Raw genomic sequence first — 14217 nt, 5'->3', positions numbered from 1 at the left:
TATGCTCTGTGATGCACATAAATGCAAAGTAGAGAAGCACAAACTGATTACTTTTTAACAGCCTTTAGAAGAAACATTATTACAGAAGTTGTAAAACCAAAGTTCTTAGTATCCTTATTTTTACAGTCACTGTTCTGACTCTATACACACACACACACATGTGCGCACATGCACAGACATGCACACACAGAGATATTTTCATATATTAATAAATAAACATTGTTTTTTGTATTTGCAGTGAAGAGATCAACTTCTTGTTGATGTGTTGTGACACAAACCATGATGGGAAGATAGATTATGTGGAATTTACAGATAGGTTCCATGATCCTGCCAAGGAAATTGGCTTCAACCTTGCTGTACTACTAACTAATTTGTCTGAGCATATGCCTAATGAGCCAAGGTAATGCTGCACTCTATTCCTGACATTTGTAGAAGTTAACAGAAAATATTTTGTGAATGGCATTGTATTATTTTACATTCAAAATTCGGTAACAACAACCCAGAAGATAGACATCTTCAGACTCGCTGACATTAAAACCTCAAATTGTGCTTAATTCATGATAAATCCAGATGTATGCCTATTAAAATGTAAGTAAGTAGAATCCTGAGTAGTTCATGAATGTGGGTGGTTTGATGAAGAACATTATATCTAAATAATTTTTCCGTGAACATATTCCTCTGAATACTTTACAAATGGAGGTAACTCAATGAGGCAAAACCAGAAAGTAAGATGAGACAGCATGTTCTTGCTGAAATTACCTTACATGTTACAAATACATGTAGTACACTAAATTTCGAATTAAAATTTAATAAATTATATATAAAAAGTGTTGAAAATGCTGAGTTGTGAAAGTGGGGGTCATTTTAAATTGGTTTCAATTTCTTGATTGCAATTGCACGAATGGTCCCCACCTGGTAGGTATTTACTGAAAGCTGTCTCCCAACTTAATTGGTTAAGTTAATATACACATGCATTATTTATTTCTTATTTAGAAATCTATCACACTCCTTTTATATTCTGTATTGCCTTGAAAGGCGGCCGCGCGGTCTGAGGCGTGGGCCTTGTGCCGCTTGGTTGCTGGGACCGTGGGTTCGAATCCCACTCAAGCCATGGATGTTTGTCTGCGTTTTTCTGTGTTGTGCTGTCCTGTGTACGAGTAGAGGTCTTGCGACGGGCCGATCCCTCATCCAAGGAGTCCTACCGAATGTCTATAGATCAAGCCAACGAAAAAGTTGGGACCCACAGTGCTTAAGCACTTGAAGAACGGGTAATTTCCAGTATCCCCCAGTATCCCAGTATTGCCTTAAAAACATTTAAAATCAATTTGGTCACAAATTTTAAAATACTTAGCTAGTTTACAGAGCTCCTGTTAATAACAAATTTATCAAATGGCCTATTCAGTGACTATGTGACTGGCCCTGTCCTCCAAAGAATTATGAATTAAAAATACGGTTTCTGTTCAAAATAAACTGATGCTACACTTTTGACAAATATATTTTCTTCATACTACCAACAGAATTAATGAAAATTTGTGATATTGGTGCCTTACATCAACATTCATTTATGTGTCAGGTTGGCCAGATTCTTAGAAACTGCTGGCAGTGTCCTCAACTATTTTGAACCATTCTTAGGACGTATTGAAATTCTTGGTGGTGGCAAGAGGATAGAAAGGGTGTACTTTGAAATCAAGGAATCCAACATTGAACAATGGGAAAAGCCACAAATTAAGGTATGACTAATCTCTTTACTTCAATTTTAACAGGGCCTCCTATCCAGTGAGTACAAGGGAGATCTTTCCCCGTAGATAAAGCAGTTGGTATAGATCATTACCTCCACTCTTCACTGTATCTTTATTATGTCATTCTTAAACAGAGAGGTGACACTTACAATTGTGTATTTATTTTCAAGGATACAGACGTAGAATGAAGAAAGAATAGAAAAAGAATGATTTAACATCCGATTTCCTTCTGACCATTTAACATTTATTTTTTGCTTCAAAACCAAGCTGATCAGATTTCCATGGTACCCTCACTTCCAATTGTCAGTTTTACAATATCTCTTCTCTTTACCTTTGCACTGAAATCTTGTAACAAATGTTTTGTGTGATACTGATAATGGTCAAAGGCATGGCTTAGTTACTCATAAAAGCTATAATTTTTATAATCACTTTTATTCTCAGATTGACTATGCACATTCAAAACAATATCACATCAATGATGTCTTGGTTTTGTATGTGTCATCCTGAGAGCGACAAACAAATCTGCTAATTACTGCTACGATTTCCTTACGCACAATTCTTACTGAAATGTACAGTTGCGTCTCAGTGCATTCTGTCCTGACATCACAGTAGTCTGGGTAATTAATTATACAGGCATTTACTTAATATGATTGTTTCCACACAGGAATCAAAGCGAGCATTCTTCTACTCCATTGTTACTGAGGGAGGTGACAAAGAAAAGTTGGAGGCATTTGTCAATTTCTGTGAAGATGCCATTTTTGAAATGACGCACGCCAGTGGATTGATGGCCGTGGTGGAAAGCTCTGGAGGAGGAAAGGCAAGGGAAGCTTCATACAGTTACATGACTGAAGAGGATGAAGAACGGTGAGCTCGTTGTTGTGTGCTCTGTTTCTGGAAATTAAATTAAATAATCCAGTTAGCAAATGGCATGATTGAGAGAAAGAATGAGGAAACATGGAAATTCATTTTTCTTATGAATTATTAACACTTCATTTGCTCTTATTCTAGAGCCGCTAGGGATCCCATCCAACGAGGCATCCAAGCTACGAAGGATGCTCTGTACTTTTGTATAACAATGTTGTCTCCATCACATATAAAAGCAAAGATCACTGAGCTGCAGCAGATGACAATACCAGAAATCTTCATTGCCTTTTTCAAGATGATCTTCTATGCTTTCTACTATTCTGGATTTGGTATCTCAATTGTCATACGGTAAGAATACATACTGTAATAGAAATTATTCATAATTATTATAGCTTAAATTAATCTTTATTTCTTTTACATTACCAAGCAATGGTTTTATACTAATGATGAGTAATATGTTCTTACAACTTTGCAGTACTCTTGGTTGCATTGTCATATCTTAATTTGTTATCAGAATATGACTATATTACTAAAGGTAATACGAAAAGACACATTTAATTCCATCCAGGTATTATGTGTGGGACACTCAACTTAGCATACTGCTGAGACAAGCTTTGCAGTATTTAGTGCGTCTTCAAGGAATAATACTAGATGTGTTCTCTGTGTATGGTGCAAATTAAATATATTTTAGACATCGGATTGATTAATCACACTTTTCTAACAAATATATACAGAAGTATATGTGGTGACCCATAAAACTTGTTTACAGTATGTATTAAATTTAAGATCCATTATTACTTTATAAAATATTCCTGACAGAAGAAAAATTCTGTGACATGCTCTTAGTTGTGTATTTTTATTTTTCTACATTAATTTTAAAAATTATCAAGTTTAATGTAATGTAAGAATACTTCAGATTTTGACCTTTATGGTAGTGTCTTTGAATTTCTAGCACTTATGAAAAATTAAATAGAACTATAGACAGAGTCAAGGAACTATGCAATTGATAACTACATCAGCACTGATTTATGGAAATATTGTTACAATGCAGTTGATAGACACAGGTTCATAGTTTTCTTGCGTTTCATTTCAGGTACTTTGTGGGAGTTCTGATGTCACTGATGCGAGGTCCACAAGTAGAAGAACCAGTGGAAGAAGTGAAAATGGAGGGAAAAATAGGTCCATTACGAGTGTTACCAGCATTACCAGCAACACCTGATGAAGCTTCTTCACCAACACAGTTACAGGCATTTGGACTTGATATAACCAAGGAGGACAATGGGCAGTAAGTTTGTGTACAAAAAAAAAAACCTTTCATTTACAGAAATCACTGGAAAATCACAGAACAAAATCATATGATTAGACTTTTCTTTTTTGCAAAACTCCTTGTATTTTTTACACTGATATATGCTGTTGAGATATGAAACTTTACTGTTTCAGTCCACAGATTAGTTATTCTGTGAAGCTGGTGCATTTATCATTTGAAATTATTTCCCCTTCATTTAACACTTTTTTATTATTGTCATCAGTATTACTGCCTCTATTAGGATGCATTACGATGCCAACTATTTTCCGTCTGTGAGTTGGAGGACTACTGGAGCATCATTATCTACATTCGAGATATACCTCAACAGCTTCTTCATCTGACAATTTCACTTCTTCAGATGTCAATTCTTTTGTGTTTTTCAACAAATTATTCACAGTTTGAGAAATAAAAAACTTCTAAAATCTGGTATCCTATTATCTTCATCATCTAAAAACCACAAAAAAATCTCACAACTTACGCGATCCACTCATTAGACAGACGCAAAGAAGCTACTTTCCGCTAGCAGTAAAATATCATTGACAGTGGTGCCTCTCGCACATGGTGGTGAGTTGAAGAACTGTGAAGTGCCGGTTTCAAACATAACAAGCGCAAGAAAATGCCGCCACAAAAAATTACTGGGAAAAATTCAATTTTTTTGTAATTTCTGATTTTTAGATGACTGTTATTATTTTCCACATTACTTCACAATTTTTAATTATTTGTTGTGTCTTCCTAATGTTTGAGAAGAAGCCTGGGAGTGACAAATATCTTAGCTTATGTTCAGGAAAAGGTAAATTCCGTTCAAAAGCAGTGATTTTTGTTATACTTCTTCACTTGCACAACATATCTTTTGCACTACATCATTGGTTTCTTCTTTTGTATAGTGTGACTATACCAGTGAATGATTCTTCAGTCTTATTTTGTTTTTGTCTTGATATTGTGATGGCAGCGATAATGATAATGATGATAGTGACAGACATAATAGTACAGTTGTTTGTCAGGTTTCACATGGCTCCCCATGAAAGTGCTCCACCATCACCACAGTCAAGTTTGGAAGAAGGTGGGGAGTCTACCCCAGAAGAAGGGGGAGAGGAGCATCTGAAGCCTGAGGGATCTGAAGGAGAACCACCGATGTCCTTGGTCGACCTACTCGGGTTAGTTAAGATATAAAATTTCATATTCATTTTGTTACAGTACATAATTATATTTCTTGTGTGACTTTGTATTTTTTTTCTCTGAAACATTGGTCATAACTTGCAACTGTAGAACTGCACGTGGTTGTACCGTTCTAATAATTTTGCTTCGGAAAGTATATAAAATATTTGTACAACTGTGCTGCATTCGGAAGGGAAAATAGTGACTGGCTATATCTGATAATTGATAGTAACAAAATGCAGAACATTGTCTCTGCAACCAAGTGTAAAATGAAGCAAGCATATACTTCTGAGTCGTAACTTGATGATACTACATAATAGTAAGGGTAAATAGGCCTAGACTGCTACAGTTGTGATGATGCTAATAACTGTTTGCATTCAGAGAAGCAGGTAGGAAAATTATTTGTATAATTAATTCTTCTCAGGCTACCAGATACGTCAGGTCGTTGAAAGGTGAAAACACTAACGGTTCAAGAATCATCTTTGTCCTTGTTCTCAGGGTACTGAAGTGGTTGGAGATTTCAGGTCACACTAATTATGTGTAGGTACAGCCTATAGTAACAAGAGGAGAAGGAAAACATAAAAAAGGATAAAATAAACTCTTGTGCTGGAAGCCCACTTCACATGCATAAGAGTGAAGCAAATGTGTGCAGTAATGTAATGTATTCATACACATTTTGACCACTTTCTTCCAGATTATAGATGAATAACTTGTAGACTCAGGACTGATATGATGGCTTCATGTAGGCTGTTGCACTGTTTGATACATTAATAACACGTGCCATTACTGATACTAAATTTTGCTCGGTTTCAATTTTGCAGGGGTGACGCGGCTCGTAAAGCTGCAGCCGCAACAGCTGAAGCAGCAGCTCAGCAGCAGGCGGTAATGGCAGCAGTGGAGGCAGAAACAAAGCAAGAAGTCGTCGTGGAACCATCTGCTGTGTCTCAGGTAGTTTCCATATTGATTGGTCTTTGTGCACAATTATAAAATTCGCAGATAACTTATTGGCAGTCTCATACGTACAAGATGCTCTCTTACAAGTTACATTGCAGTAGTCTCAGACTTGCTTGTCAGATGTACTTTTTGTGATGTTTTAGTTTGAATAATATTACTCAAGTATGGATTATAATTATCTTGTGTAACATTCACAACTCCGTTCTTTTCTGGATGTTCAGGTTTCAGGTTTATGTATGAATTAACAATTTACGTCATATAGGAGCCAGTTTGTTGCCACTCTGGGTTTTTGTCTGAAGGCAAGACTGGTTTATTCATGAAAACAGTTGTGATGTGTCTGCTACATCTTTGGCTTCAGATGTAGGCTACTGTTTCTTTTTCATTTGTAGCCAGTGTATGATATGAACTGTTTCTCATAAAACCAATAAAGAATTTTAAGAATAAATAAGAGTCTATGTTATGGACTTCTATGTTAATTAGAGCTGTCAGAATCAACAGGGAGTGAGAAAAGATGAGCATTTATGACTACATATATTATGTCATATTTTAAGCTGTGGTATAGGTGTCCCCAAAAGTTTCTCATACTCCAAATCAATTAATTTGTCAATATTTTGAAGAATACATAATTGAAATATGCAAAAATAATCATAATATTCATGAAGAAGCATAAACTATTGTGTGCACATAAAGACTGATTATTTTTAAATCTTGAATACAGAGAAATGAATTTGTTCTTATTAACCTAATATTATTTTTAAGATTCTAGCTTAAAATGCAACAAATACAATTTATGACTGTCTGTGCGTCAGGCATTTAAATTCCATTTTAATCCGACTGTGAGGTTGTGCAAGTAATTTAAGTTTCTATACCATACAGGTTAAAGACATTTTAAAACTAATGGTCACTGGTTTTAGATTAACTTCAATGAGTACACAGCAAGGGCTGTTAGTTTTCTGGCTCGGAATTTCTACAACCTGAAGTACGTGGCTTTAGTACTGGCTTTCTGCATCAACTTCATTCTTCTGTTCTATAAGGTTTGTAACTTTTATATTTTCTTAGTGTTACGAGAGGCGGTTTACTTTACAGTAGGGCATCTGTTTGGAATCAGATCTTCAGAACATGGGGTAATCCAGTTCTGTCCATTTCTTCTTTCAAATTCTTCGCCCAGCTCTGAGAGTCTTGTAATTTTGGAATCTATAATCAATATAAGAATGGGTATACTTCTGCTTATAATTATTTTATATTGTAAAAATCTATTTATTTATTTATTACTTTGTTGATGTATTTTTAGATTATTTATAATTCATCTTTAATGTAGGAACATACTATGTGCTAAGTATTACAGCTTTTATTGCATTTGTAATTTAAATTAGGTAACAACTCTTGGTGAGGATGGTGATGGCGATGACAATGGCAATGGCTCTGGTGGAGAAGAATTAGCTGATCTGATGGAAGAATTGTCCGCTGAAGTTAATTCAACAGAAATTCTGAGTGGAGAGGAAGGTGGAGGAGATGATGATGTGGAAGATCCTATAGAACTTGTTCATGTTGATGAAGATTTCTTCTACATGGCCCATGTTATGAGGTTGATGGCAGCGTTACATACTCTCGTGTCTTTGGCCATGCTTATTGCTTACTATCATCTCAAGGTGAGCTTAGAATTTTGTCCACAAATCAGTAGAACAGTAATTTATGGTGCTCTGCATTGAACTAGACAGATTGTATGTATGTGCTTCATGAATGATAAGCAAACTTTGGCAGATGACTCTGGCCAGCCGATGTCTGTAATAGCTAAATGAAATTTTGTTTGGCCTTGTTCTGTAACATTTAGCTATGTAGATACTGTACATGTTGCCCTGATGCCTAATTTATATGGTTTTGTGCTTAGAATTTGTATATTTCACTAAGCCTTTCTGCATATTCGTGTTTAAAATATTTGTAACACAGATATTTATGATGGAATCTTTTAACATTTTGAAAAAACTTTTAGCTTTAAAATGTACCAGAATGTCATCAAAAGATAAATGAGTTGGAATTACTTGCGGCAGTACTACAAGAACAAATCATTTTCCAACATTCTTAAGACAATTGATTCTCTGCATCATACAAGATCTCTACAAATAAAAATCAGTCACTGTGGCAAGACTGAACACAGAGAAGTGACATCATTGAGTCACAGCAGATAGGGGCCTTTTTCATAGCAAGGCCCACATTACATCAGATTTGTGATCATGCAGTGTGAAGCATGAATTATATAACTATTACAATAAAAAATACTAGTTATATTGTTTTGTATTTAGTACGATGCTTGTCTAGATGTAATTCTTTAATGTATGTATTTTATGCTTTTATACTTGAGTTTGTGACGTGTTCTATATCCACTATTGGATTTCTGGAACTTGTAAATAATAATAATAATAATATAAGTATATGTTTATAACTAACTCCATGGAGCAGAGAAATTTCCTACCATTTAAGAAACCTGGAGGTTGCCCCAATATTATTTGGTGAAGAATGTAAATTGTGAAGTTCCTTCATATATGATTATGGCATATGTATTTATATATACATGTATATACAGTAAGTATGATTTCCATATTTTTGATATGTAAACTGCTATATAGGTGCCACTGGCTATATTTAAGCGGGAGAAGGAGATAGCAAGGCGACTGGAATTTGATGGTTTATACATAGCAGAACAACCAGAGGATGATGATATCAAGTCACACTGGGATAAGCTAGTCATATCAGCAAAGTGAGTATTAGTTTGATGTCATACTACACACTATCATTGAGTTAGGGGGTGAATTGTGAATTACTGATGACTAGAGAAGAAAGTCATTAGAAACTAATATTAACAACTATATACAGATATAATCTTAGCTTATAATAGAATATATTTAACTTTTAAAAATGCTTTATACAGCAGCTTAAGACATTTATGTACTACAAAATTTATATATTTTTTTTAAACTTCTGTTTTGGCCGTGAGTAAAATATGATGAAGTTTTTTACATGCAAATGTATTTTTGAAGTGTTTATTTTGACTTGTCATATATTCTACCACTAATTTTTCCAGTCCAGAATCAACAAAGAACACCTTCATAACTGCTTGATATTTCATTATACTAGTCCTTATTTTTAAAAGGATCATTAATTTGTGCTCCATTTCCCCAGTCCAAATCAAGATAATGCAGAGTGAATATATTCAATGAGTAGCATTTTAATGTAACATTGCTCATGAACCAAAAGGCACAAGAATCAAGCTAAATGCATTTGAGTATGTCTGATCAAGGTTATGTTAATTAACATTACCTAATAAAATGGACCGTGACTTGATCACTGAAGAAAATTTTAACTGTAAAAAGTCTGTTGTTTTAAACCTAGAAAAAATAAAGTGGGAGCAAAATGTGTAGCGAACGTCTTTGTCTTGGGCAGTTACATGTTATAACAGTTGGTACTTATAACTTTTAAATGATTCCACAGAATTCTTTGCACTGTTGTATGTGGCATGTTTAATTGTCAGGCAGAATTCCTAGTTGATTTACATGGACTACGAATGATAGCCACGTGAACTGTATCCACCCAGGCTTCAGTGACTGGTCATCTTCCAGGTCTTTTTCCTTTACAAATGCAGTCAGTCGGATCAAACTGTTTACAGCACTGTAAATTAACATTTTTGTCAGCAGTCTGCTTCCAGACACCATACGAAATCTCCTTTGCATTGTAAGTGCAGACCCTGACTTAAGAAACCACCACACACACTTAGCTTTTTCTACTTTAGGCACAATTTTGACAACTATTTGTGTAGTGCTTCAGATGGAAAGATTTGGAAACTCAACTGGCATGAATTATGTACTTGATCATATAACATGTTCAAATGTGTTTAGTTTTCATTCCTCTTACTTTTGGTTCATGAGCAGTGTTAACATCCTGTATATAGAATGAATTTTAGTTACAATCTACAGTGATATGACAGTATTTTACAATATGCAAGGTTCAGTGGTTTTAAAAATATTTTTTGTCTTCTGTGTATGAGTATTTGACAAATATATTTACTTCATTAATTCAGGTCATTCCCTGTCAACTACTGGGATAAATTTGTGAAGAAGAAGGTACGCCAAAAGTACAGCGAGACTTACGATTTTGACTCAATCAGTAACATGCTGGGAATGGAGAAAACATCTTTCAGTGCTCAAGAGGAAGAGACAGGAAGTGGCTTTTTGCATTTGTAAGTACGAAAGCATTTTTTGTTTTCTGGCTGATGAAATTTCAAGTATTGCCAGCCTTCGAAAGCAGCTTATTGAGATCCAAAATGATGAGACACTTTTCAAAAACAAGGAGAAACACTGAGTGTGTTCTGGACCAAAGTGAAAAAAGAAAAACCAATTCTGGGAAATGAAACTCCTGAAGTTTTACTTCACTTTTCTACAACCTATTTATGTGAAGCAGGTTTTTAAACATTTACCTCCATGAAAACAAAGCTTCATAGCTGACTGAAACCAGAGAATAATTTAAAACCCAGCCTTTCAAATTTACAATCTTAGTTCGAAGAACTTTAAGAGCTTGTGCACAGCCAAGGTTCAAATTAATATACTGACATCTGTTCTAGTGTTCTACTGTTCTTCCAATAATATTTGTGCTTTTCTAAACTGCTGTGTACTACAAACTTATAAATTAAGTATTAATCATTTTGTTTTGTATAAGTACCTAATTTTGTAATCATAAATTATATTTTAATAACAATAATATACTTAATTTGCAGAGAAGAGTAACGTTATTAAAAGTAAATGCACTGTTAATTCAAAACTGAATCATGGGTTGTGAAGCTAACTCCCAAACTTATCGTAGGTCCTTGGTTGAAGAGGTTAAGAACTCCTATATTATATAAAATGGTTTCAACATTTCAAAATGAATGCCTGAAAATTGTCACAAAACTTTGTTTTAAATATACTACCATATGTGTGTTGTTAAATAAGCAAACTGTTTTCTACTTTTATCTAGTAAAATTTCAAACACTGTTAAAGTAACTTGACTCAAGCAGAAAGACAGCCTACAACCATCAAATTATGACAAAAGGTCAAGATTGAATTTTTGTATTAATTTGTGTGCTCTTTGTTTTATTTTTATGTAGTATCATAAATATTGACTGGAGGTATCAAGTATGGAAGTCGGGTGTCACAATCACAGACAATGTAAGTGCAGGTAACAGTATATTGTATGTGATATCTTTTCTTGTACATGTAGGATTTCAGGTTGTCACAGCAGTGAGTCTGAAGATGGCTGTCTTCTTGGTTATTGCACTGTGTAGTCTGATAGATTTCCACCAACATTTCAGAGGTCATATTGTCTCTGTCATCAGGATGATGAATGTGCCAATCTAGTGGAAAGGGCTAGGTTCATAGGGACCAGACAGTAACCGGAGTATCATGATCCTAGCCAATGGGAGCTGGTGTCAAATCAAATGTGGGTGGGGACCATAGGATTGCATGGGCGTGTCTTGGGGTGTGTGAGAGAGATGGAGAGAAAGGAGAGAGAGAGGTCCAAGAACCAGCCCTATTTGAGGGACTCAGGGAGTCTGTCCAGTGAGATACAGGACATCAGGAATTGGTTGGAGAGTGAAATCGAACACAGGCCCAGGGCGCTGAAAAGGGGGAGGTGGAAATCTAACAGACTACATGGCACAGTAACCCAGAAGACAGCAATCTTGTATTAATACCAGTTCAAGAAGTAGTAGTCATGATAGTGCCTTCTTGTTTTCCTTCCTCATCCAGTCTTGAGATAATTCATATCACCTAAACATACATTTTTTTACAAGAAATCATGAAAATTTATATAGATATAAAGGTTTGTATGCAAGGTGCCATCACAAGAAACAGCTGGAATCATACCAATCAGTATAGAATTCTTTACCTTACAGTCAAGAAGAAGTTTGTATGACTTTGTCAGTATAATCTCACAACTTCGTACACATGGAATGACAGACAAAAGCATCAGCTCAACAGATTACTGTTTAAGTACAGAAGATTATGTGTCACTTCTCAGGAATGGACACAGCAAGAATTACCTTAAAATTAAACATGCACGTACAACATAATGATATTCATATTTTGCTTTGCTTGGTTAAAAGAAAAAAAGTACACTATTAATAACTTTTTGCAAAATGTCAGCCAGTTTGGCACCTCCTTCATCTTGCACCCTCGGCAGCTGTCCAGTTCATCCACTCCTAAGGCTGGTCCTGCTCAAATATAAATATAATACAAACAATTGTCCTATTTCCATATTATCTAAATTTTGGAATGTATTTGGATCTTCTGTTTACAGATGTATTTAACTTACATTTTCACAGAAATTATTGACATTTATTGTAATAGTTAAATGTTATGAAAGGGAGCTTGATTTATCTTGTAACATACATAACATCCTATTATAACTATAGGCAATAAATTTTTTATTCTCTGTTTTCAGGCTTTCCTGTACAGTTTATGGTATTTCATATTCTCCATCCTTGGAAACTTCAATAATTTCTTCTTTGCAGCTCATTTACTTGATGTTGCTGTAGGTTTCAAGACGCTACGCACTATTTTACAGTCAGTAACCCACAATGGGAAACAGGTAAGATCTTAAGTTTTTGTGGCTGCTGTCTAATATGTGGCATTGGTCTCTTATATGTTGGTATATAGTGTTTTGGCAAACACCTTCTCTTTCATTTATTCATTCTTTTGTCAGTGAGTCATTTATCTATTGTGGTCAAACTACTGACACAGGACACATCAGTAAGGTACATGGTCCTAAATTTGCATGAATTCAAGGTTTCAACTAATTCTAATCAGACACAACATAATACAAAAGAAAATAAGTAGTCCTTCCAATATAAAGAGAGCAGAGCATCGCATGCTACTAATGAATAGTTAATTCATCTATAAAGTAGACTATGTGGTGTATTACAAATGATCTCTGCTCCCTCTTGGAATGTTGAATTTTCTCTAATTTGCTTGTTTGATTTGGTAATCAATTATACAGTTTAATTCCTTTGTTCACTACACTTCTTTTAAAATCATTCTGCAAAACTGATTATGGAGATCCAACCATTGATGTTTTTGAGGTTATGAATTTCTCTGTTTTGTTCCATCTTTTCTATATAATTTTTTATGGTGCACACCTTTCACTTATATACATGCAAGCTATTGGAAAGTTATCTAGTTCATTAGAGAGTTGCTGCTTAAAGGCTAGCCAGGGTATGTTGCTGGCCACTTATCCTCATCAAGTACCAAGGTTCAGAATAAGAAGTAGCTGTACCTCCTCTCCTCACAAGTACCTCCATGCTGTGTAGTGGGACAGCTTTCCTTTATACGACATAAAATTAAACCATACTTCAGATGCATGTGAAAATAAGTGAATAAATAGAATTGCTTCTTTTTAATGGACTCATGCATACACATATGCATGTTTGCACACATTACACACACTACACATTTGTGTATGCACATACACATGTTTAAACCATTCCACTGCACAGTTACAATGCCACAAATAACCTAACATAACCTGAATTTACATGCACTCAGAGAAAAACTAGATTAATTCAGTAATTACTTAGCTTAAAATATTTACACTTTATCTTTGAACAGGTCTATTTTAATTAAGGCACAGCTCACGGCATGCAGTTCCACACTAAAAATACTCAGAAACTAATTTAAATGTTTCACTCCCATCTCGGAGACAGAATTTCAGTGATGATGAAATAATTGTGTGCTTGTTATTTTTCAGCTTGTCCTGACTGTGATGCTGCTGACAATTATTGTGTATATATACACTGTTATTGCCTTCAACTTCTTCAGAAAATTTTATGTTCAAGAGGAAGATGAGGAGGTGGATAAGAAATGTCATGATATGTTAACTGTAAGTTTTGTCCTGCTTTATTACTAAATTAATTGCAATTTAAAAGTGCAGCGTCAGTCTTAAAATGTAACCAGAATGTTTTCATAGAAATTTGTATAACATAAAACATTAATCATATTGCGGGGGGGGGGGGGGGGGGGTGATCAAAGTGGTATATCCGAATCCACAGTATAACCGGGAATGTTAGACAAGGTCCTGTTGTACTTTCATTGGTAAATTTATAATACACGTCAAATCATTTTCCTCTTAATCCAAACAGAACATTTCTGTACTACACATAGATATAATATTTTGAGG

At 34.8% G+C, this 14217-nt stretch overlaps 1 protein-coding gene across 5 annotated transcripts in view; it reads left to right on the top strand.

Moving 5' to 3' along the window:
- The window catches only part of RyR (Ryanodine receptor), a 127474-nt gene that overhangs the window by 108480 nt on the left and 4777 nt on the right, over positions 1–14217 (top strand). For all 5 annotated transcript variants that reach the window (XM_087357335.1, XM_087357330.1, XM_087357331.1 and 2 more), the window contains 14 exons: positions 239–400; positions 1574–1730; positions 2404–2603; positions 2748–2951; positions 3697–3888; positions 4911–5063; positions 5886–6012; positions 6933–7052; positions 7392–7667; positions 8643–8773; positions 10091–10249; positions 11153–11213; positions 12487–12633; positions 13789–13920. In XM_087357335.1, the coding sequence (XP_087213461.1) occupies positions 239–400; positions 1574–1730; positions 2404–2603; positions 2748–2951; positions 3697–3888; positions 4911–5063; positions 5886–6012; positions 6933–7052; positions 7392–7667; positions 8643–8773; positions 10091–10249; positions 11153–11213; positions 12487–12633; positions 13789–13920 (2221 nt within the window). The remainder of the gene's footprint in view (positions 1–238; positions 401–1573; positions 1731–2403; positions 2604–2747; positions 2952–3696; positions 3889–4910; positions 5064–5885; positions 6013–6932; positions 7053–7391; positions 7668–8642; positions 8774–10090; positions 10250–11152; positions 11214–12486; positions 12634–13788; positions 13921–14217) is intronic.

The sequence above is a fragment of the Zootermopsis nevadensis genome, unplaced genomic scaffold, assembly GCF_977971745.1.
Source record: "Zootermopsis nevadensis isolate Lab colony 2312 unplaced genomic scaffold, Znev_1.0 Znev_ptg000002l, whole genome shotgun sequence".
Classification (NCBI taxonomy): domain Eukaryota; kingdom Metazoa; phylum Arthropoda; class Insecta; order Blattodea; family Termopsidae; genus Zootermopsis; species Zootermopsis nevadensis.
This window is presented reverse-complemented; position numbering and strand designations above follow the sequence as displayed.